Consider the following 24,369-nt stretch of genomic DNA (forward strand, 5'->3'; position numbering starts at 1 on the left):
CCCGCGGAGTGCGGCTTTCTAGGTCCCCTGCAGGCCGGGGGGACAGGGTCGTGGGGGCAGGCCACTTTGGCGAATACTCGGGCGGCGCCATCTTTTGAAGCAAAATCCTTTCTGGCTGGAGGATAGCTTATCAACAGGAAATGTCTTCTGTAATTCTTAAGAGAGTTCTTTGTTTCTGCCATTTCGTGCCTTCAAAAAGTGACCCTTATTTTCCAGTTAAGGAGTGACTTGGGGTAGTTTATGTGGCCTTTTGCTTCTCTTTCTTCCTTTTGGCTCACTTTGGTGTCACGGGTGGGAAGCACTCTGAGGTCTCAGATGTGCACGGGAACCTCGCTGCCCTGGCTCGGGCCATCCCTACAGGAATAAACAGGACCTCACACCCTTCCTCTTTCACCCCCACGGTGCCAACAGCTTGTGCACCCCTCCCCTGAGTGATTTGAGCAGCCCCCCGCCCAGCCCCAGAACCACTGTTGCAATCCCCTCGCCCTGTGGCTCTGCAACCCTGCCCTTGACGTGGCAGCCCCAGCTCCCCTGAGTCTGGCCACAGCTGTCTGTCCAGTTGCAGCTCCAGCCGATGGGGACACCCTCCCCGTACCCCAGCCACGGAGCTCCCCACACAGCCAGCCTCTCGTAACTCCGTGCCCTTCCATGCTTTCTTCTCCATCTAGAATACTCCGTTTCTCCAAACTGTTAAATCACTGAAATTTGATCCTTTTAAAACCCATTGTCTTTGTCACCATTTCTCTGAAGCCCTCCACAGATCTTCCCAGGCACTGAGCCTCTGGTCCCCTGCCCTGCCATGTGTCGTCATCACCCGGTCACACCACACGGAGCCCTTGCCTCCCTGAGGCAGACCCTGGGCTGGATCCGTCCCCCCATGCCCCCCCCCCCGCCTGTGCCGGCAGGGGGCTCCCACAGAGCAGAAACGGGGTGGGCCTTTGACGGGGGAATCATTGAGTCTCCTGGCTTCCCCCACCCTGGGGTTGGCCCCTTCCTCTGAGCCGGTCTTAAATTTTCTCGCTGCTCCAGGCTGGCCTCCGTTCCACCCTGTGGGAAACCTGCTCCCCTTCGGCCCCCAGGGCTGTCTCTTTTGAGGCTCCACCAACCTCAGAATACCCGGTGTTCTGGTTCGGCCTTTCACGCCAGGGCATAGCTCCTGCAGCTGGGGTTGTGGAGCCTCTCTGCGGCGGTGGGCCAAGAAATGCCAGCTTGATTGCCCGGCTCCTCTCTGTCTTCCAGGGTCCTCCACTGCTGTGCCTGGCATGAACAACTTGGGGCCATCTAACTCCAGCTGTCCTCGAGGGTTCCCGCAGGCCGGGAGTCTGATGCCGATGGGCCCCGGGCACACTTCGGTTTCCTCGCTCCCCTCAAACTCAGGCCAGCAGGACCGGGGTGTGGCCCAGTTCACTGGTTCCCAAAGCCTGCCACAGGGCGGTCTCTACGGCATGGCCTCCAGCATCACCCAGATCGTCGCCCAGCCCCCGCCACAGGCCACCAACGGACACACCCACATCGCACGGCAGACCGGCGTGGGCCAGAACACCACGGTCTCTGCGGCCTATGGGCAGAACTCTCTGGGGAGCTCTGGCCTCTCCCAGCAGCACAATAAGGGGACCCTGAACTCTGGCTTAACCAAGCCACAAGTCCCGAGGGTGTCAGCCACTATGGGAGGCCAGAACCCCTCGTGGCCACATCAGGGCCTGCCGAACTTGAGCGGCCAGACCCCAGGGAGCAGCACCGTGAGCCCCTTCACGGCAGCCTCCAGTTTCCACATGCAGCAGGCCCACCTGAAAATGTCCAGCCCCCAGTTCTCCCAGGGGATGCCCAGCAGGCCCATGGCCCCCATGAGCTCGGCAGCTGCGGCGGGGTCCATGCTGCCCCCGGTGAGCGCGCAGCAGAGGACCAGTGCCCCCGCCCCAGCACCTCCCCAGGGAGCCCCACAGCCGGGCTTGCCGGGCCTGAGCCCCGGCGGGCCTGAGCTGGGGGCCTTCAGCCAGAGCCCGGCGCCACCGATGGCAGGCCGGGCGGGACTGCACTGCGCTCAGGCCTACCCCGTGCGGACAGCGGGCCAGGAGCTGCCCTTCACCTACAGCGGGCAGCCGGGTGGCAGCGGGCTGGCCAGCATGGCCGGAGATGCCGACCTGATCGACTCCCTGCTGAAGAACAGGACTTCAGAAGAGTGGATGAATGATTTGGACGACCTTTTAGGGCCTCAGTAACTGGAGGGTTTGCAGTGTTCTCAGTGTTCATACAGCCTGTATTTTTGTTCTCAGATTCAAGAAAGAGCAACTACTTGGGACCAAAAGCCCGTGGCCCGGGGAACCGGGCAGGGGGCGGGGGGGCTAGAGCTGCAGGGCTGAGGCGGGCCCCGGCCAGGGTCTGCGGGGGCCCCCCGGCTCCAGCCAGCAGTTGCGGTCGGTCGGGCTGGCCCCAGCCCCTCCGCTGGTATCCGTTGCCTGGTGTCGGGACAGCGGGACGCGGTTCTACGGGTGGTTTTCAAGCCAAATGACCAAAAAGCCCAACAGTAAGAACAGTGAAACCCCACGATGTCAGGCTTACAAAAATCTGTGCCGTCGTGTTGACTTAATCCAAGATTTCTCCACTTGCCCCCATGCTGGGGACAGGTTTCGTTGCAATTTCATATAGCAGAACTCTTTACAATTTGTAGCATAGAAACGATTAAAATTTTTTTTTAAAGATTTGAAGACTGCTTAGGATAGGTGGTGGTTTAAACCGATTGGGTGGCTTTGGGAACTGAGGGTTTCCTTGTGGTCCAGAGCCTTTCTTATTCCTGCTCTTTGTCCGCTTTAGGGGAAAGGGAGGGTCCCTGGGAACTTGTTTCCGGCAGCGCAGCCTGAGACCGTGTGTGCCAAAAAGGAACAGGATGCGTGAGGTAGCAGAGCTGGGGACACAGATGCGGCCCCCCCGCCCCCCCCCCCGCACTTACGACGGCCAGCCCCCAGGCAGCCCCCGGGCTACGGGCTGAAATGGAACGCTCGGGGTGCCTGTGTCCCCTTTCTCGTCGTCACTCCCCACCTTCTGCTGTTTCTCTGAAAACGGATTTAATGTGTCAGGAAGGTGATCCTAGCTGAGCTGTGCACAGAGGTCTTCACCCCATCTCCAGTTTCTGTGACCTTCCTGCCTCCCCTTCTTTGTCTCTCCGGGCCAGATGGAAGACTTCTTGAAGGCAACCGTGTACTAGACTGGTGGGGAAAGAGTCACTAGAATGCCCTAGGGAGTCCCAGCGTTGTAGGCGGGAAGGCGTCTTCTCCCCAGAAAGCAGAGGTGTGGGGGAAGGAGGGAAAGCGGGGAGCGCTGGGGGGGCCCCCCCGCGGGCCCCGCGAAGGAGAGAATCCCACTTGGTTTTACCACTTCCGCCACTCTCCCATGTCGGATGACTTGCACTTTTTAAAGAGAATGGCTTTATAACACTAATACATCCTTCTCGAGATTTGAGTGGATTTCTCTCTGAAGGTCTATGGACTTGACTAAGCTAAGAGTCCACAAAACAGAGGGTTACCTGTGGGCTGTTTCTGGACCACACAGATGGAGAGAGCACTTGGGTTAGAACGAAAGCAAAATGGTAAGTGCAGGGTTGAGACCCTTTTAAACAGTGTCAGAGAGCAGATAAGGACACCGAGAAGAGCGGCTTCCGTGCAGAGTGGTCTCGGAAGAAACCGAAACCCCATTTTTATTTCCCTGGAGTCTCAAAGTGGCTGGTTCAAGGAGTGTCCTGTGTAAAGAATTGAGCCAGGGAAGATACCCACATGGGCAGCCTGAGTGGCTTTTGAGGGGACAAGGGTTGTGCACACAGGAGTAATTATTCTGCACCAGCAGTGCCTTTCATGGGGGTACTTGGACCCTCAGATCCTCTTCTCTAATAGCCATTTGCCACCTTGGGTGGTGTCTGGGCCATTTCCCCTTTAAATGCCCTCCCTGCCCTCCCTGCCCTCCCCAGATGCTGAATTTAGCTTTCAAAGAAGGGAATGAATCATAAAGCCAGTGAAGACTCCACCCTCTGTGCTGAGTTCCCCAATCTGAAGGGGAAGAGGGTGACTTCAGCGGGTTGTCTACCAAAAATAGCAGGCTGAAGGCTGGTGATGGGTCCTGTTCCTCTCCTGGTCTCCCTCTGGCTGCTCACCTCTGTCCCCTCCTGGGGAGGGCCGCCCCTGCCTTAGTCCTTGGGCCACCGGACAGACAGAAGGCTTCTTCGCTGCAGTGTTGGAGCAATAAAATGTGATGCTCGGGGTTCCCCCCAGGGAGCTGCCCGTGGCTTTATTTATGAATCTGGTTTTTGGGGAGTCAGGGGAGGAGATGCCTCCGCTTCAGTGCAAATCCCCTCTTCCAGGAGCCATGACTCAAAAGAAGGGTGCTCGGACTTTGTTATACACATTTGCTTTGTGTAAATAAATGTTTACAATTTTATATTAAAGAGGAAATAAGCGTTAGAGTTTCTGACTGTATATTTTTTACTTTTATAGATTTTAAAACTATGATCCTTTATATATGTGTTTTGGGGGAGCTATGATAAGTTTTATGGCAAACGGTTGGTATTGTTAACTTTTTATTGTCATCAAAGTGCATAAAAATCCCATTAATCCCCTTATTCTTCTACCGCCCTTAACTCTGGTATACACCAAAAAGAAATCTTTACTCTCCTTTTATCATTATAAAATAATAAAAGTATTTTGCTAGTATGGAAACCGCCTGTGTGTTGGAGCTCACGCGGCTGCGCCTGCAGGGAGGACGGGACCGGCGCGGGACTCCTGGGGGGGGGTTGGTGCCCATGCGTGATGCAGTGGCTCGCGCTCTGCACGGTGGAGGGAGGGGGGACGTTTGGTCTGGTTTCCTCAGGGGACAATCTATTGCCCTATGACGATGAGGGGTAGGAGGGTGGGACTCCGGGCCACCACCCTCTCCCCTTTCTGGGGCCCGCTCCATCCTGTGTCTAACGGGAGGTAACTCAGGGATACTTTAGGTCCTTAGCAGTTGAGACGTTTTACTCGAAGCCCTGAGGCTTACCCTCCGACCAGCACCCCCAGGGCCTACTTAGTGTCCCCCCCTTTTTTTGGTAAGAACATACGCTCCGGCACACCCACCCTTCCTTGTCTTCACACTGGCAAATGCACCTGCCCCTCTTCCCTCTTGGCTGTGCCGGCCGGCGGAATGGCTGCTTTAAGCTGGGTGGCAGCTGTTAGCCCGGGCCTACAGACCTTTTCGTGAAGGTGGGAAAGATCATCTTTGGACCCTCACCCAAAGTGGAAACTGATGTGGGAAAGACGTTAGGGTTCAAGGCCGACGGCCAAGAAAGTATTCCTGAGACGTCTTTGGTGCACAAAGGTGACTTTATTAAAGCACGGGGACGGACCCGTGGGCAGAAAAAGAGCTGCACTGGGGTCATGAGGGGCGGCCCGTTAAATACTTTCAAGTTGGGACGGAGTTAGGGAGAGCGAAAGTCTCTAAGGAATTTTGGAAGAAAGGTTTCCAGGACCCTGAGGGGGTTAGCTATTGTTGGGAAAACATTTATTACCGTCTAATAAAACCTTAGTCATGAGACCCTTTGGATGTATATCGGTGGGCCGTATGCTTGGGAGATGATTACCAACACGTATCTTGGGGGGTTTAGGGATAAAGGAAGTTTCCAAAGGAATTTTTTTCTTAAAAGATTTTATTTATTTATATGACAGAGAGAGGGAGAGAGCGAGCACAAGCAGGGGCAGCGGGAGAGGGAGAAGCAGGCTTCCCACGGAGCAGAGAGCCCGACGCGGGGCTCGATCCCAGGACCCTGGGATCATGACCTGAGCCGAAGGCAGACGCTTAACGACTGAGCCCCCCAGGCGCCCCTCCAAAGGGATTTTTACATGTTAAAGTAGACTTAGAGTATCCTGGTGCGGCTCAGGCTAAGGTTGCCTTTTGCCCTTAGCAAAGAATTAACATCGAGGCAGTCGAGTCCCTAGAGGAATGTCACTCTGCCCGTTTCAAGGACTTGTCAGTGGGCTCTAGGTAGTACGGAAATTTAATAATTTTTCTTCTGCCTCTGTTTCCCACAGCAGAAACCAGCAGGGCAAGGACAGAACTCACTCCTCCGCCTTCCTATGTGTCCTGGAATGCAGTCTCTGAGGGGGGGTGGCCTGCGCCAGGGGAAGGACGCGCTGTCTGCTGCAGAAACTAAGGACAACAAACAGAGCTGGAGGCCCCGGGGGGCTGGGAGAGGGCGGGCCAGTGTGTTCTCCGCTCCAGGCCACAGGGCCCGGCCGGCGGTAGGCAGGAGGGAGCAGAAGCCACAGTAGCTTGTCACACGCGGCCTGTGCAGAAGCCTCCATTTGTCCCTGTCCCTGGAAAGCAGAACTTTTCAGGACTGTGGAAGGAAAAGCTGGAATTCTATACACAAGTCATGGAGGATGGCGCTCCATTGGACTCAGTCCTAAGGTGAGAGCTTGCTGAACTACCTTCGGCTTTCTCCCTCCTGACACATCATCACTGTCTCTCGTCTTGAATGCCAAGGTTTCAGATGGGTTCCGTATTTTCTTAAGTTCCCAGCTGCTTCTCCTCACTGTGGGGGGCAGAGCCCAACCACATTCTGTCGTCTTCAAGGTCAAGAGCCTCAGATATCCCATCACTGTGTCATGGTACTCTCGATGATGGAATCAAGGGGGGCCTAGACCCTGAGTAGTAAAAAAAATTTTAAAGAAACCAAAATCCCATCTATTAGTTATATCTACCAACCCCACGCCATTTCTTTTTTATATTTGTGCAGTAAAAGAGACTTTGCTTAAATTCTGCACACTAGAGTGCACATACCTCTATATCTGTGGTGGCCAAATAGGCCCACCAGCCAAATATGTCCCACAAAAGGACCCCGAGGGCATCCATTTACCAGAAAGAGGGCACCCTGAGGGAAACCACATCATTGAGAAGCTGGGTGGCCATTCCTCAGAGGCCCATGCTGACAGTAGAAGGCGTGACAGAACCGGGCTCCCCGATAGCCATGGGCCAGGTGGGAGGGTGGGCCTTTCAGAGGCCAAGTGGAAGGACCAGGCCCACAGAGAGCTAAGCGAGCCGTTAGTGGGCCACAGTGTGGCCGGGGGGCAAATAGCCGGGCATCTGACAGGGGGTTGGCTTCCTTTCTAGAAGCAGGAGGACTCAACAGTGGATCGTTGGTTGGATGGCTGCCCCAAGCTGCCCCAAGACAAAGCCACGAAACATTACCCAGTTTCCGGGCAGGAGGTGGTTCTCAGACTCAGAGCCCCTTGAGCAAAGGAGACAGGGGACCCCATGAGGGAGGCCTCTCCCCCATCGCTGAGTCCTTCCCAGAGGGGCCTCCCCAAAGGGGCCTACCACCATTTACTCAGAGCCCACCGTACATAACCCAGGGAAGAAGAATACCTAATTGCTTTAGGACTGCACTTGGACACACGGTCCGAGCTGACCTTGACCCTGAGGATGTCAAGTGTCCTCCTGACTCAGGTCAGGGGAGCAACAGTGGATACACAGCAAAGGGAGTCCCACCCGGGCCCAGCTCACAGTGGGACGGCTGGGTCCACAGCCTGGCGCAGTCATTTCCCTGGCCCTGATCTTTAATCAGAGTGGACACCCTTGCTTATGGTCGAAACCTCCCATTGGCCAAGTGGAAGCCTCCGAGACTGGGAGAGTCCATGAAAAGCGATGTTGCGGAGCACCTGGGAGGCTCAGTCGGTGAAGCGTCTGCCTTCGGCTCAGGTCATGATCTCAGGGTCCTGGGATCGAGTCCCACATCGGGCTCCCTGCTCAGCGGGGAGTCTGCTTCTCCCTCTCCCTCTGCCTGCCATTCTCCCTGCTTGTGCTCTCTCTCTCTCTCTGACAAATAAGAAAAAAAAAAAAAAGAAAGAAAGAAAAAGAAAAGCAATGCTACATTCCAGAGGGAAAGGCGGAGATCGGCGCTACCTTAAAAGCCTTATAGGATGCTGGGTGGGGTGGGGGGTGGGGGTGGGGTGGGGGTGGGGGGCGGTCTCCCTCACATATGCCGACTTAATCCACTAGTCTGGTCTTCACAAAAGGCAGATCACCCCTGGCAGTTGCAAATTCAACCAAGTCCAAAACCACAGCCACATTGCTCTAACACCAGATCATGTGGATGCTTCGCACGGCTGGGCAAATTTACTAAAAGCTGTTGAATTGGACATTTAAGATGGGTGAATTTTATGGTATGTAAATTTATACCTCAGCAAAGTTGTCTTTCACAATATTTAGATATGGTTCCCCCAGCTTCCCCATCCTTTATAGCAACAATATAATTATTTTTTGAAAGATTTTATTTATTATTTGAAAGAGAGAGAGAGAGCACATAGGCAGAGGGAGAGGGAGAAGCAGGCTCTCCACCGAGCAGTGAGCCCGATGCGGGACTCGATCCCAGGAGCTTGGGATCATGACCTGAGCTGAAGGCAGACGCTTAACTCACTGAGCCATGCAGGCGCCCTAACAGTATAATTACTAAAAATAGGAAATTAAGTCCCGGGATCCTGGGATCGAGCCCTGCGTCGGGCTCCCTGCTCGGTGGGGGGGTCTCCTTCTCCCTCTGCCTCTGTTCCTCCCCCTGCTCATGCTCTCTCTCTCTCTCTCTCTCTCTCGGGTAAATGAGTAAAATCTTTGAAAAAAAAATAGGAAATTAGGGGCGCCTGGCTGGCTCAGTCGGCTAAGCATCCGACTCCTGATCTTAGCTCAGGTCTTGATCTCAGGGACATGAGTTCAAGCCCCACATTGGGCTCCATGCTGGGTGTGGAGCCTACCTAAAAAATATTAAATTAAAAATAGGAACTTAACATTGAACCAAAGACTGTCACTTATTGAGACGTCCAGAGTTGTCCTGTAATGCCCCTTTTTCTGGTCTGGGAGCCCATCCAGGATCACCCTGCATTTGAACTGTCCAGCTTCCTTCGTCTGCCCTGACCCATGCCGGTTCCTCAGTCTTTGTCTTTGGGGTGCTTGGCAGCAGCCATCCACATGCCCTGGAATGGATGCAGAGTCCAGGTGTGGCTCTGGGTGTCCTGCCGGTGAGGGTCCAGAGTGTTTGACCTGCCACTACAGAGTCTGTCCTACGTCCCCTTGGCCGGAGTGTCTCTGCACAGCAGTGCCACCTTGGGGAGCATGGCACAGGATCCAATGTGCCGTCCCCTCCGGACACCCAGGGGCTGTTGAGCAGGAGACCAAGACAGGTCAGGGGCCAGCTCAGTGATAAGACCTTGCAAGGAGAGGGTGCCATCCTCTAGGAAGGGGCATGCACCCCCCCCGATCAGTGACCAGGGACATGGGGCTCCAATAGGTAGGAGTCATAGAGGGGGAACCGGGAGCGGAGGCAAAGTGACCTTGCATGCCGTCACTCCCGAGACCCCCCTGGGGAAAGCTTGTGCTTTCCGTCCTGCAACGTCAGGCTGTGTGCGTCCACGGACCCTGGCACCCGAAGGGACAACATATCCACCAGAAGACACAGCAGGAGTCCTTTTAGGCTTGAAGCTACAGCTGCCTCCTGGGCCTTGGAGCTCCTTGGGTCCAGAGACCTGGCAGGAGGGGTTGACCCTGACCTGACCATCAAGGGAGGAGGGGGAGGTTCCACGCTGAAGAGAGAGAATGCATGCCACCCCGCTGACCCCTTGGTGCGCCTCTTGGTACAGTTTTGGTGGCGAGGGGACGGGGGCGGCCACCATGCTTTGCTAGTGCTGGGTGACCAGGGGCTTGTCCGCCTCCCGGGAAATGGGTCTGAGTGGCCCCTCCAGGTAAGCTGACGTGCTAGCGGACGGTAAGGGCAATCGGACTTACACTTGCTGTACAAAGAGGACCCGAGTGGTGCAAGGTGCGGACTCTAGGCGGCGCTGTGGGCCCCCCCCCCCCCCCCCCCCCCAGTGCGGCCGGCTGGGGGCCGAGGGATCCTCCCAGGGAATCGGCTGGGCCCCGGGGGCTGCGCGGCTCCTGAGTCCCGTACGCAGCACCGCCCGCGTTCAATGCCTGGTCGCTGTGGGGGTGCCGAGGCCCGACCTGCCACCCCGGTTCGGGGACCACCCCGAGGGCCGGCCCAGCTGCGGGCGGGCCCCCTCTGCGGGGCGGCGGGCTGGGGCTCGGCTGCGCCACGTCCCAGCTCAGCGGGCCCCCTGCCCTGCTCGCCTCCCTCATCTCTCCTACAAGCTCGCACGTTCCGGGACGCAATCCCCAAATCCGGGACGCAATCCCCACATCCTCTGTTTCTGAGCAGCTCGCTCACTGCCAACCAGAGGTTTTGCGTTTAAGTGTTAAGTTCATCAGCATTTCAAAGGCTTTTTTTTTCCTGGCCCCAAACTGGGGGTCCCGCCCTCTTTCAGTCTCTTGGAAGAGCCTGCGGTAATGAAAAGGGGTCCTTCCCCACCCACCACCTACCCCACCCCGTGGCCTATCGCACTGCATGGGGCTTCTGGAAAATTAGCAATTTCTGCGTTGCGGCGGGGGTTGGGCGGGGGGGTGGGGGGGTCTTTCTAACTGATTTTAAGCTCCTCTAAATTTGTCAGGTAGAGGGGGCTCCTGGCCGGCTCCGTGGGCAGAGCATGCAACTCTCGATCTTTTCCCACTTTGGGTGTAGACGGTACTTAAAAAATAAGTAAAGGGGCACCTGGGTGGCTCAGTCGTTAAGGGTCTGCCTTCGGCTCAGGTCATGATCCCAGCGTCCTGGGATGGAGCCCCCGCATCGGGCTCCCTGCTCAGCGGGGAGCCTGCTTGTGTTCCCTCTCTCACTGTGTTTCTCTCTGTCAAATAAATAAATAAAATCTTTTAAAAAAATAAGTAAATACACAGGTAGAGAATTTCAGGGAATGTCACCAAAAAGTCTCATTGGCCATGATATTTATCAATATCTATATAATATTATTACGGGGCAGAGAACCGGGTGGGAACTCAGGTTCCGCTGCTCGCTGCTGGAAAATCAGTATCCCAGAGACAAATGATGGTGGGAAAGGAAAGGCTTTATTCAGGAAGCCGGCAGCCTGGGAAGCCGATGGACTAATGTCTTAAAGACGATTTTTCCGCCCAAGGGAAGCCGGAGGGTTTTAAAGGGGAAAGCACGGGAAAAGGGGTTGGGGGGGCTGCACAGGAGAAGCGGAGAGGGGAGGTGTGCACAGGAGAAGCAGGTGGGGGATGGGGGGCCTGCGCAGGAGAAGCAGGTGGGGGATTCCCCCCCCCTCCACTGCGCTGGAGAAGCAGCTGCTCAGGAGGTTAGTCGTAGGTTAGTTAGTTGTAAGTCCTGCCTTACAGGACTTGGTGAAAGAAAGGACCCGACAAAGAGAAGTTTCAATGGGACAGAGAGTTATTTTTTGTCAAAGATCAACAAAGCCAGGCTTGAGGTGCGGGAGGTAAAAACGGATTGGGGACTCCAGCAGATTTCTTGAAATATCACAAGCAGCTAAGAGAGTTGGTCATTGTCATTGTCATTGTCAAAGCGATGAAGCGCTTCGTGAACCAGGCTTCTCCCTCCCTCAGAGACGGGGAGACAGAGGCCCCCCAGCCTTCCTGAGGATGACATTTCAAAGGGACATTTCAGGGAAGGGACTTAAACAGGTGTAAGGTTTTTATATAAAGGCTCTAAGAATGGGAGGTCAGGAGCTGATCTTCTGGAGTTGGCTGGAACGAAGAGTAAATTCTTTCGTCAGCCTTTAGCTTTTCCAGACTGGCACTCAAAGGGGCTGGGTCATCCCAGTGGCCTTAGGCTTAGGCTGCCAGAAGCCATGGCAGAATTTGGGCACAGTCCCTTCGTGCAAGGTTTTTTTTTTTTTTTTTTTTTTAAGATTTTATTTATTGGGCGCCTGGGTGGCTCAGTTGGTTAAGCGACTGCCTTCGGCTCTGGTCATGATCCTGGAGTTCGGGGATCAAGTCCCGCATCGGGCTCCCTGCTCAGCGGGGAGTCTGCTTCTCCCTCTGACCCCCTTCCCTCTCGTGCTCTCTCTCTCTCTTTTTTTTAAAGATTTTATTTATTTATTTGAGAGAGAATGAGAGATAGAGAGCACGAGAGGGAAAAGGGTCAGAGGGAGAAGCAGACTCCCCGCTGAGCAGGGAGCCCGACGCGGAACTCGATCCCGGGACTCGATCCCGGGACTCCAGGATCATGACCCTAGCCGAAGGCAGTCGCTTAAACCAACTGAGCCACCCAGGCGCCCCGTGCAAGGGGTTTTGACAGAGTCGGGGTGCAGAGAGTGCTTGCAGATCTCACTTTACAGTAGAGAAACCAGCAGACCCCATGTTAACAGCACAATTGAAACATTTCCAGGAACAAGGCTCACTTGGTAGAGCATGCGACTCTTGATCTCCGGGGTGTAGAGATTACTTAAAGTCTTCTGGGGGAAAAAAAAAGAAAACACCACACCTATCTTCAGGAACAGGACACACTGCCATCACATATCTTCCTGACAGTTCCTCAAGAGGAACACAGCACCTCTCCCCTGACTCTCCTGCTCAGAGCGCATGATCGATTGTCATCAGCGGAAACCTCAGATAAACCCAAAACAGTGGATTTCTGCAAAATAACTGGCCTGTGCTCACGCAAGACAAAGATCTGTGAACCGATGAAGTCTTCCAGACTAAAGGAGACTAAATGCCCTTGACAGTGCAACACAGCACCGAATCCTGGAGTTTCTTTTGCCATAAGGACAGGCAATATCTCGTGAAAGTCTGTTGATTCGATAATGCTACTGTCTTTTTAATTTTTATTTTATTTTTTAAAGATTCTGTTTATTTATTTGAGAGAGAGAGAGAGAGAGAGCACAAGCAGGGGGAGTGGCAGGGAAAGGAGAGGGAGAAGCAGACTCCCCCTGCTGAGCAGGGAGCCTGATGCAGGGCTCAATCCCAGGACCCTGAGATCATGACCTGAGCCAAAGGCAGACGCTGAACCAACTGAGCCACCCAGGTGCCCCTATTATATTTCAATTAAAAAAAAAACAGACAATAGGGGCCCCAGGGTGGCTCACCCCGTTAAGCATCCGAGGTGCTGGGCTGCAGTGGTGGGTGACCCGGGCACTTCTGTGTGCCCAGGACCCCACTCAGCCAATATCAAGCGTCTCTTCCCTTGCGTGATGGTCCTCTGTTGTGACTTGTTGGGTCCCCTAGAACCAGCTGAGATGACAGGCTGCTCTGGCCACATACTCACTTGGTGCCCCAGTGTCCCGTGGCCCCATGGTCCAGTTTTGCTTCATAATCGGAATGATGTACATTTCCTGGGGGGGAAGGTATAGCCTCACTCCAGGGCCCTGGGGCTGTGCGCTAGACCCTTACTGGGGCTCACCAGAAATATAGGACATCTCTTTCTCTATCACAGACACTTCTAGCCCCCGGGGATCTGCTGCGCCTGGTGGACCAAGAAGGAGTGTGCTTGCTCCGCAGTCCCTGCTGCAAAGCCTCTTCCTTGCCCTAGGCCCTGAGCACAGCCAGCAGCCTTCTGTGTCATCCAATAAATGTGTCACAGTAGGGTCCCCCAGTGCGGAACATGCTGCATCCCAAACCCAAGGAGACCTACCAAGTTCCTTTTCTCATGGTAGGAGGTGCAAAGTGCAATGACCTGTACTGACTTCCGAGGGGATGTCGGACAGGTTGCTGAGGGGACGAGTCCCTGACGATCCCCCACCCCCCAGTGTGCGTGTCTCACCAAGGCCACCGATGTAGTCGGCGTTTCCTGCTTCTCTGATCAATCACACGACGTCGGCCCAATACGGGACCGAGGTGGTTTGGGGGGGAATGCCCAGAGCATCGGGGCCCCTCCGAACTGTGTTTATGGCAGAGAGAGTGGACCATTCAAATAGTCCTGGGGCGAGACTACACTTGTAATGCTGTCCGTCCACCATGAGTGCGAACTGCTCCCGATCCTCTTTCCACACAGGAGTGGAAATGAAGCAGCCAGGGCTGCGCCTCAGCCACTCGAGCCGGGTAGTGCGCTCTGGTAACCCTCACGTCTGGTACGGCCGCTGCTGGGAGGCCAGGCTCCTTGGGTCTCCGCAGGGGCCAGCCTGGTGAATAACCTGGGGACGCGGCGAGCACCACCGCCCTCCAACAGCGAAGGCCTTCTGTGTGGCAGCTTCCTCCCAGGCAATCTCATTCTTTAATGTACTGTCTTGGTGACTGGGTAACCATTTTACAAGATGCCACTTGGCTTTTTCTCCTCCAATACCTCCTGCTCTATAGGTCAAGGAGCCAGTGTGTGGACCTGCCTGTGTCAGAGGGTCCCCAAATCCAGCCCGGGTCCCATGATGTGCTGGGAGAAGCCCCAGGACTCAGCAGTGATGGTGCTCATAGTACGACACTCAGTAGAAGGCCATGCCGGATTCTGGCCGGTGGGTGCAGGGCAAAATCAGCAAAGGGGAGAAGGCACATGGGGTGAAGACTAGGGAAGCAGACACAAGCTTCTGGAGTCACGCAGGACAGGCTTCATTCCTCCAGCAATAAGATGTGATGACACGTGTGAATCATGGCCAACTGGGAAAGCTCATCAGAGACTCAGCACCCCGGGTTTTTACTGGGGGGCTGGTCATGTAGGTACTGTCTCTCTAGCATGAACCACAGTCCCAGACTCCCCAGAGGAGAGCAGATGCTCCCCATAAACCCAAACAGGTTAAGCACAGTTGGGTCATTCTTATCAGTTAATGGTGGGAAGCCAGCCGGAATCTAAGTTAGTGGATGCCAGCCAAGGGCCAACCCTGCAAGGACAGCAGTGACAGCCGCGTTGTGCAAACTCTGTTTTGCACCATGCCAACTGCCCAGTGAGACCGGCCAAGGATATATTTAGGAACAAGGGAAGTGACCCAGGGCTCTCGAGCCCGGCTCATTCACTGTGAAGTGGAACTTGGCTAGGACTCTTTCTGGGAGGCCCAGAACACATTGGGTTTGTTACCTGACTCCCCATGGCCGCTGTGGTCTGGGATGGGTGGTAAGGGATGTACGATAGAACAGGGTGCCTGTGGAACAATGGAGACGGTAAGAGGCAGAAATAATAAAGCAGAGTACGCACCTGTCAGAAGCCAGGTGTCAATGACAACCATGATGGTTGGCGCCATCAGAATGCAGGGTCTAGGGCGCCGGGGTGGCCCCGTCGGTTGGGTGTCTGCCTTTGGCTCAGGTCATGATCCCGGGGTCCTGGGATTGAGTCCCGCATCGGGCTCCCTGCTCTGCTGGAAGCCTGCTTCTCCCTCTCCCTCTGCCTCTACCTCCCCCGTCAAATAAATAAATAAAATCTTTTAAAAAAAAGTGTCAGTGTCTAGAGCGATAGCTCTCAGAAAGTGGGGTACCTAGTGACGAGAGAAACAGGCAGCTGATGGGGATACACTCAGATATAACCGAAGGAGATCAAGAACAGACAAGCCGAAAGCCAAGTCAGCTGACCCAGTGGGAACTCATGATCCCTTGCCCGTTTCCAAACCCAAATCAGTGCTCAGACCCAGAACCCACAGACTGAAGTGCAGGCCAGGGGTCCTTGTGAAAACCTTGCGACACTACGGCCAGGCCAGGCCACCCGCCCCATCCCTCCCTGAAGGGACGTGTTCTGTGTACTCAGGTCACTGTCTGCTCACTACCAGCTCAGTGGTTTCCAGGGGGAGGGAGCAGGACAGCCAGACCACCTGGGCTGCCCTTTGTTTCCTCCTTCATGGGTCTGGTTCTTTGAGCACCCACTCCACGCCGAACACAGGCTTCTCCTCGTAGGCCCTCCTGGAAGGGTGCGGAGCTAGAAAACCCACCAAGGAAAACAGAGAGGGACAAGGGCAGTCATGGAAGGGTCTCCTGAGTCCTGGCGGGTGCCTAAGGGGCCCCAGTGTCCGAAGGGCATTAGGCTGAGCAAGACCAACGTCAGAGCCATGAATCAGTGAGGGACTCTGCTGGTGGAACGTGGGCTGGGGGCGGGCTGTGCTGAAAGTCAGGAGCAAGATGTGCCAGCATCAGAGGTCTTCCCTCCCTTCCTCCTTCCTTCCTTCCTTCCTCCCTTCCTTCCTTCCTTCCTCCCTTCCTTCCTTCCTTCCTCCCTTCCTTCCTCCTTCCTTCCTTCTTCCCTCCCTCCCTCCTCCCTCCCTCCCTCCCTCCCTTCCTCCTCCCTCCCTCCCTTCCTTCCATCCAAAGCCTATGGTGGTAACCTGTGGAATTCATGTCCCTTCTGATGTGAAGGGCACACGACACTTCTGTGGCATTCTTGTCAAAACTGAGTCTAACCTCAGTCTAACCACGTGACGATATCAGACAAACCAACCACTCTACAGAAGAATGGACTGGCGGTCCCCAATAGTGCCGAGATCATGAAAGACAAAGGATGAGGGACCGTCCAGTTGTCCCAGACCAGAGGAGGCTAAGGACACATGATCCTCCATTGGATCCTGGACCAGTAAAAGGACATTATGGGACAACTATTGAAATCTGGATAAGGTCTATAGATTAATAGTCCCGGATCAATGTTACTCTCCTGGTCATAATCATTATACCATGGTTACATAACATGCTAGCATTTGAGGAAGCTCGGTCAAGCATATACAAACATTCTTGTACTATGCATAAAAACAACTTCATTGAGGTATTCAGTTGGCCCTTGAAAAACATGGGTTTCAACTGCACAGGTCCACTTATACACGGAATTTTTTCAATAAATACAGTATAGGGCCGTAAATGTATTTTCTCTTCCTTACGATTTTTTTTAAGATTTTATTTTTAAGCAATCTCTACACCCAGTGTAGAGGGTTTGAACTCACAACCCCGAGATCAAGAGTCACACACTCTACCGACTGAGACAGCCAGGCGCCCCCTTATGATTTTCTTAATAATTTTCTCTAGCTTACTTTATTGTAAGGCTGTAGTATGTAAGACATGTAAAATACAAAATATGTGTTAATTGATTACGTTTTGGGTGAGGTCTACAATAGGCTGTTAAAGTTAAGTTTTGAGGGAATTATACGATTTTTTTACTGTTGGTGCATTGTTCAGGTGTCAACCAATCTGCATACCACGAAATTTGCCCATTTTCAGTGTCCCTTTCAATGACTTTTAGTAAATGTACTGAGTTGTGCAAACATCCCCATAATTTGTTGTTGTTTTTTTAAAAGATTTTATTTATTTATTTGACAGAGAGAGACACAGCGAGAGAGGGAACACAAGCAGGGGGAGTGGGAGAGGAAGAAGCAGGCTTCCTGCTGAGCAGGGAGCCCGATGCGGGGCTCCATCCCAGGACCCTGGGATCATGACCTGAGCCGAAGGCAGACACCCAACGACTCAGCCACCCAGGCGCCCCTTAACATTTTTTTAAGTTTATTAATTTAAGTAATCTCCACACCCAGTGTGGGTCCCAAGATTTAGAGTCATGAGCTCCAACCAACGGAGTTAGCCAGGTACACCCCCCCCAACCCCCCCACCACTCCCCTTTTATTATTTTTTTTATTTATTTTTTATTTTTTATTTTTAAAGATTTTATTTATTTATTCATGAGAGACAGAGAGAGAGAGAGAGAGAGAGAGGCAGAGGGAGAAGCAGGCTCCCAAGGAGCAGGGAGCCCGATGCGGGACTCGATCCCAGGACCCTGGGATCATGACCTGAGCCGATGGCAGACGCTTAACCATCTGAGCCACCCAGGCGCCCTTATTATTTTTTTTAAATTTAGCTTATCATCTGAGTTCTGTACTGTTTATCATGGTCTGTTGCTCTGAAGTTGTGGTTTCTTCTCAACAAAATAGTTCTGCTAGCTCTTCCATTCCTCAGAGGTCCTTGATGAGCTCAGCTTCCAGAATGTTCCTCAGGGCGCTGTAGGGCCTGTAGCACAGAGGAAATGGTTCAGGGTCACAGAGGCGCATCCTGCAGGGGCTCAGGGAGGGGCTTTTCTGCTTCCTTCATGGTATTAGCATCTCAGGGCTGCACAGGAGGGCAGCTCGGTGGGCCGTGCCTAGAGGGGCCTCGGTCGAAACCTCGGTCAGCCTGAGCAGGACCAGCCCAGGCAGGGCCCTGAGAGGCTGGGCGTGGGCAGAGGGAGGGAGGTGCAGATGGAGAGGTCTGGGGAGAGCTCCAGGGGTGGAGACCCCACTTACGGCCTGGACATCTGCCCAAGAACTTCCTCAGAAGCTGCTTGTGCTAGACCTCAGCTTCCTGTTGCCGGGGGATCGGCCTGGAAGGGAGGATATCTAGGCCTCAGAGGAAATGAGGGTTTGGCAGAGGGGAGCTCCTGAAACGTGTGGAGACCTACAGACACACATGTGAGCTCCCACACGCGGCCAGCACAGGGGCCTGAGAGACACAGGCCACGACGGCACGCAGACACGTGTGGTCCACGCAGACTGCCCAGCGGGGGCCGGACAGGAGGCCAGAGCAAGGGGGCTGTGGTCAGGACCAATTTCAGGGAGGAAGGGGGCTGGGCGGCAGAGAGCGAGCGAGCGAGCGAGCTGGAGGGCACGTCTCCGGTCTGTTTCCGAGCTTCTGCCGGTCACGTCTCCACACGGAGCACTGGTGCGGTAACGCGCAGAGCCGCTGAAAGGCGGGCGCCGCCGCGGAGCCCCACCCCTGCCGCCGCGGAGCCTACAGCGCCCCCTGGGGACCAGCTGGGTCCCTGGGGGCCCTGATGGCAAAGGGCATTCCTTGGGCACTGGCCAGGCCAGGAGAGGGGCGAGGAAAGGGGCTCTTGGGGAGCCCATCAGGTTACAAAGCTCTCAGGCTGGAACCCAGGCTTGGGGGGCAGCCAGGAAGGAGGCCAGCTGGGCTGTGGAGTTACTCTTAGAAAATAATATTGTAAGCCCTAAGGGGTGAGTGTGGGAGCAGCTGAGACGTCGGCAGCGTTCCTGTTCTCGGGCTGTTGAACGCAGTAGCCCGGTGGGAGCAGGATCCCACGATCCCCGGGGGGCAGGGCATGAGTTAGGAGCCAGGAAGGAATGTAACCTCAGTCCCCCCTTTCTGCACCTGGCGATCGCTAGCGCGAACGTCCCGCTCCTCCCTTATCCCATGACTGACTCCCTGCGTGCCTATGCCAAGGGGAGGATGCAAGCCCGCTTCCAGATATTTGCCATCCCTTTGTACTCCTTTCCCACGCTTGGAGGCATCTGTCCTGGCTTTTCTGATAAAAACAAAAACAAAAACAAAATAAAAGCTATGTGCGGGATTCAGGGGCGGCTGAAACTCTTCCTTGCAGAGGCAGCCCTGCACGGCCGCTCAGATTGCTGACTGAGAACCTTTTCTCAGGGCGCCACAACCCTGGGTGGCAAGGACAGAGCTCCTGAGGTCCCAGGACGCTGATGTGGGGAGACTCCCCAAGAGTGACCAGACAAAGGGTGCCGGGGCATCACAATGGCCCAAGACTAAATGCAGTGGCGGTCACCCCAAAGACCCAGCCACTCCGAGCCTCCTGCTGCCTGGCCTGCCAGTGCGTGTGTATCAGTCTGGACTCTGCCACTGCTGACCAAACCCCTCTAACCAGCCTGAGCCGAAAGGAGAAGTGGCTGTCTTACAAAACGGAAAGGCTGCCTGGCCAGAGGGCCGTGCCAGGCAGTGTAAGCTTCTCCAGGACATCAGCCACCTGTCTTCTCCAAGTGTGGCCTCGTGATGGCTCTCTCCTCCTCAGGGTGGCCAGTGGCCGTAAAGGGCCCTCAGAAATCTTCCTCCCTGCTCTGCGTTCCCTTTCCCAAAGTTCTAAGGAAGTTTCCAGAACTGCATCTCACCCTCCTGAGTTAGCCTCGGCCAGCACGGAGCCCAGGCAGCTGTGAGGCCGGCAGGCATCAGGTGTCCTCAGGGGAACAGGGACGTGGCTGCGCCCAGTGTGGTCTGGGTGCGGGGACCGCCCTGCATCAGGGTTCCATGTTCCAGAACAGCCTTTGTTGGGCCGCGGGTAAACAGGATGGGGGTGAGGTCGGGGCTGGGAACCCTCGAGAAGCCCGTGATCTGTGCCCCGAGGAGAGATGACCAGGACAGGGCAGGGCTTGGAAGGTGGCGCTGGGGGTGGATTTGAGAATGAGCAGGTCTTGAAGATCAGTGGAAAGTGGTAGCAGCGGGGGGCCTGGAGGGTTCAGGGCAGAGCCTCTGGTTTCCTGAGAGCGGACCCAGGACAAGGGGAGGTCCGGAGAGCCAACTGGGACCTGCTGAGGGTGCAGGGCCTGGAGGACGCGGGGTCGACAAGGCTGCAGTATGCTTGGGTGAACGCACGGGCTGTGCCGGCACAGCGCTAGGCACAGAAGAGGTAAGAATGACCGGGAAGGGGGTGCCCGGGTGGGGGGGCGCTCAGGCTCAGTCCGTTAAGCGACCGGCTCTTGGATTTGGCTCAGGTCATGATCTCAGGGTCGTGGGATCAAGCCCTGCATCAGGCTCCGTGCTCAGTGCAGAGTCTGCTTGTCCCTCTCCTTCTGCTTTCCCTCTCTCAAATAAATAAATAAAATCTTAAAAAAAAAAAAAAAAAAAAGGAATGCCTGGGAGGAAATGGCCGGGCTGTGCGCAGCCCGCTGCTCCATCCTTGCCAGGGCTCTGTCTGGCCCTAGTTTCCGCCTGCCTTGCCTGCTCAGCCTTCTGCGCTTTCGCTGGCCGGTCACACCCCTCCCTCAGGCCCCCTCCACTGAGAAGGGGCGGGGAGAAGGGCCAGTCTTCCTCCAGGCCAGCCTCTGAGCCGCTAAGGGCTCCCCAGTGACTCTCTTCACACACCAGCTCCGGGGGGAGGGGCTCCGCCGAGCAGCCAGCACCATGAAGGACGATGTGGCTCTTCTGGCCACTGTCACCCTCCTGGGAGTCCTGCTGCAAGGTGAGCTGGTTTCTGTTTTGAGAGAGGGGTGGGCCCTGGACTCCTGCAGCCTGCCTTCTGCCCTGCAGGGCCTCTGCCCGGGGCGGGGGGGTTGGGCAGAGGCAGGTCCCCTAGCCCAAACTCCTGGGGTGCCTGTTCTTCCCACCCCAGTTGAAGGCTGAGAAGCTTACACTGTCCTGGCGGTGGGTCCAGAAGCCCTCTTCTGTGTGGTGGGTACAGAAGAGGGGCAGCCGTGGGCCTGGGGCAGCCCTACTCCAGCTGATCCTGCCCTCTCCCATGGTCCCAGCAGGGCCCAGCTCTGACTTCAAAGGCAACCTCTCTATACTGGGATCCACATGGAGCTGGACAGGGTTGGAACCTGCTCTCTGAGCCCCCAAAGGGGCCTGTGTGGTGGCCTTTTAGACTGGCCCTAAAGGACACATTCCCAGGCTAGATATCTTGCCACTTGGGCCACCGTTACCCCAGGCTGTAGGGGCTAGGACAAAGCACAGCCTGGGCAGGGGCCCTGTGGGGGCCGGAGCAACAGGCTGACTTGATCTCCTGCTGCACGAGCAAGCTTGGCTCGTAGCCCCTACTCAGGGAGCCACAGGCCCCCCTCTAGGTCCTACACTGATGGTACACATGTCCTTGGCACTCGCAGGGCGCCTGGATAGGGCTACGACACCAAGGGCACCAGGCCACAGGACTTGCTGGAAGGCAGCTGGAGACAACCAGCACTGGGGCTGTGTGTGTGTGGTGGGGACCTGGCCTGTGCACTTAGATCCTCTGGGGCCAGCCTACCCTCCACACCCACCCATGCTGGAATGGAGGGAGACAGAGCCCCGGGAGGCGCGGGGTGGGACTAGAAGAGTCCCAGCAGCAACCACCTGGGGGTAGGGGAGGGGATATCTGTGAGATTTAGATCGGGGTCCGAACACCTGAACAGAGAAATTCAGGCGGAGGGGCGCCTGGGTGGCTCAGTCGTTAAGCGTCTGCCTTCGGCTCAGGTCATGATCCCGGGGTCCTGGGTTCGGGCCCCATATGGGGCTCCCTGCTTGGCGGGAGGCCTGCTTCTCCCTCTCTCACTCTCTGAGCTTGTGTTCCTGCTCTCCCTGTGTCTCTCTGTGTCAAATAAATAAAATCTTTAAAAAAAAAAGAAAAGAAAAGAAAAAAGAAATTCAGGCGGGAGTCCATACCATAGTTTGGAGGCAGAGGGCCCAGGCTTGAGTGATCCTGGCCTGACGTAGGGTCAAGAGATCCTCCCCGCCCAGTGGGCCCTGTAGGTGGGGACCAGGAACTATAAATCACAGGGTGTGTGCTCCCTGGTACCTGGTAGGATGAAGTCACCTCTGCCCTCAAGCCTTGGTGGTATGCCCTGTTCAGGGAACCCCGAAGTCTAGGTCCATGCCTAAAGAGTGGGAGCTGGTCATTTGCCTGTGTTTTGCAAGTCAAAGGATTCAGGAGCAAAGTCCTGAGCTTGCAGGTCCCTCCCGGGTACAGGTGCACCTGGGGAGGTGGGGTGGGAGTGGGGGAACAGGGTCTCTTGGCATCCCAGGAGGTGGGGTGGGAGTGGGGGAACAGGGTCTCTTGGCATCCCAGGAGGTGGGGTGGGAGTGGGGGAACAGGGTCTCTTGGCATCCCAGGCCCGCACCCTGCCCTCCCTCTTGAGCAGCTTGGATACAGGGCAGGCCCAGAAACAAGGGTTGGGGGCGAGAGATTCCCCTTGGCTAGACTTTATTTATTTTCCAGGAGGGCTTTAAAGGGGAGTCGTGACAAGTCAGCATGGAGAAAGGAGAAAAGATGGGGACGGGACGGAGGGTGCGGGCCTCGGGGCAGCCAGACCTGACTCCCGCCCGTCGTCGCCCCCCAGCTTATTTCTCCCTGCAGGTGATCTCGGCGCGCAGAGCCTTCCGCGTGTCGCCGCCGCTCACCACCGGGCCGCCGGAGTTCGAGCGCGTCTACCGAGCCCAGTGAGACCCGGCGGGAGGGCGCGGGGCAGGAAGGGAGCGAGCCCAGGCAGCGGCAAGGGTCCGAGCCCCCCCACCCCACGCCGGTGCCCTCATGCCGCCCGCCCCCACCGCAGAGTGAACTGCAGCGAGTACTTCCCGCTGTTCCTCGCCACGCTCTGGGTCGCCGGCATCTTCTTTCACGAAGGTCTGCGCTCGGGACAGGCGCGCGCGCCCCGCCGCCCCGGGGTCCCGCGCCAGCCGGCTCAGCCTGCCCCGCCCGCCCCTCTCCCAGGTACCGCGGCCCTGTGCGGGCTGGTCTACCTGTTCGCGCGCCTCCGTTACTTTCAGGGCTACGCGCGCTCCGCGCAGCAAAGGTGAGGACCTGGGCGGGGCTCCGGGGAGGTCACGAAGGGTGGGGGAAAGGGGAGGGGATGGGGGTGGGGGCTTGTGGGCGGGGTCCTGACGGCCCGGGGCGTGGGGCGGGGGCCGCCGTCGCCCCGCCCCCCCGCTGAGCCCCGCCCGCAGGTTGACCCCGCTGTACGCGAGCGCGCGCGCGCTCTGGCTGCTCGTGGCGCTGGCGGCGCTCGGCCTGCTCGTCCACTTTCTCCCCGGCGCGCTGCGCGCCGCGCTCCTCGGACGGCTCGGGAAGATGCTGCCCAGGGCCTGAGGTGGAGGACGCCCGGTCGGTGGAACCGGAGAAGAGCCGGAGCTTCCGGGAGGACGGGACGGGTGCTCGCCCCATCCCAATCTCCAATTAAAGTGCTGATGACCGGACCCCGAGCGCATTCTCTGGGTCGGAGGGGTTCGCGCACCGCGCGCTGTGGAGCCCAGCCGGGGGCAGCCCAGCGGCAGTCGGGTGGGCTTCCCGGCGGTGGGGCTGCGGAAGGACCGGGGCCTCTCCGGGGCCGCCCTTCTCGCGGGGGCTCACCCCGCGGCGCCTCCTCCCTGCGTTCAGCGCTCTCCTCGCCTGTCCCCTCCTCTGAGGCCTGCCGCCTCTTCGCTCTCCCCCAGCCGCCCTCTTCCTCGTCCCCCGGCTTTCACAGCTGACACCAGGGCCATTTTCCGGTCAGCGCTCGGTGCCCGGCGTCCAGCAGGACGTGGTGTGGGTGTTCAGGGCACCCCGCGGCGGAGCCGTGGGGGCGACGACCAGTGCGGGCAGTGGAGCTGTGACAGGCGCTCTCGGGGGGTGAAACGTCCTGGTGCTTGGGGGACCAGACCTGGGCAGGGCCTGCTGGCCGGACGGAGCGTCCCTGAAGAGGTGAATTTTTAGCCGAGACGCCGGCGGAGAGGAGCTTTCCAGGCAGGGCAGCCGCGCGTGCACGGGCCCCCGAGGTGGACGGCAGACCCTAAAACATGTCAGAGACTGGGGGGGTGGGAGGTGTGGCGGAAGGTGAGCGGGGCCTTGGGGACCGTGGACGAGGGCAGGGCTGGGACTCACGAAGTGGGAGATCCGGGATGCCTTGGGCTTGAGAGGAGCAGGCAGTTGGGGCGGGATGATGGGAGCTACGGGGCGCGCGGGGGGGGGGGGGGGATGGTGGTCGGGAAGCAGAGGTGGCTTTGGGCGCCGGGGCCCCGATTCCGCGCCACCTCCACCCGCGAGTCACCCACCCGGCGGCCGAGGTCATGCGGCGTTGCACGGAGGGCCGAGGTGGCAGCGGGCACGGGTGGCACTGGCCTCCCGCCACCGGCTGGACTTCTCGGAACACTCACTCACACTGGAGGCGCGCA

At 56.8% G+C, this 24,369-nt stretch overlaps 2 protein-coding genes across 7 annotated transcripts in view; both read left to right on the top strand.

Moving 5' to 3' along the window:
* MAML1 (mastermind like transcriptional coactivator 1) overlaps nt 1-4,697 on the top strand; it is a 39,177-nt gene extending 34,480 nt beyond the window's left edge. Inside the window, exon 5 of the mRNA XM_027605411.2 lies at nt 1,240-4,697. Coding sequence (XP_027461212.2) covers nt 1,240-2,219 — 980 coding nt within the window. The 3' untranslated portion in view covers nt 2,220-4,697. The remainder of the gene's footprint in view (nt 1-1,239) is intronic.
* A 15,035-nt stretch (nt 4,698-19,732) lies between these two features.
* On the top strand, nt 19,733-23,587 carry LTC4S (leukotriene C4 synthase). 6 transcript variants are annotated; one of them, XM_027606284.1, is made up of 6 exons: nt 19,858-20,161; nt 20,620-20,713; nt 22,563-22,662; nt 22,776-22,846; nt 22,934-23,015; nt 23,291-23,587. In XM_027606284.1, the coding sequence occupies exons 2-6, from the start codon at nt 20,656-20,658 to the stop codon at nt 23,397-23,399; spliced, it is 420 nt and encodes a 139-aa protein (XP_027462085.1). In that variant the 5' UTR covers nt 19,858-20,161; nt 20,620-20,655; the 3' UTR covers nt 23,400-23,587. The 6 variants fall into 6 exon arrangements, with proteins under 6 accessions (XP_027462082.1, XP_027462085.1, XP_027462084.1 ...); XM_027606283.1 differs by having other exon boundaries at nt 19,859-20,161; nt 20,600-20,713; nt 22,580-22,662; nt 23,167-23,410; XM_027606282.1 differs by having other exon boundaries at nt 19,859-20,161; nt 22,580-22,662; nt 23,167-23,410.
* The last annotated feature ends 782 nt before the right edge of the window (nt 23,588-24,369 follow it).

Source organism: Zalophus californianus, chromosome 5 (assembly GCF_009762305.2).
Source record: "Zalophus californianus isolate mZalCal1 chromosome 5, mZalCal1.pri.v2, whole genome shotgun sequence".
In the NCBI taxonomy this organism is placed as follows: Eukaryota; Metazoa; Chordata; class Mammalia; order Carnivora; family Otariidae; genus Zalophus; species Zalophus californianus.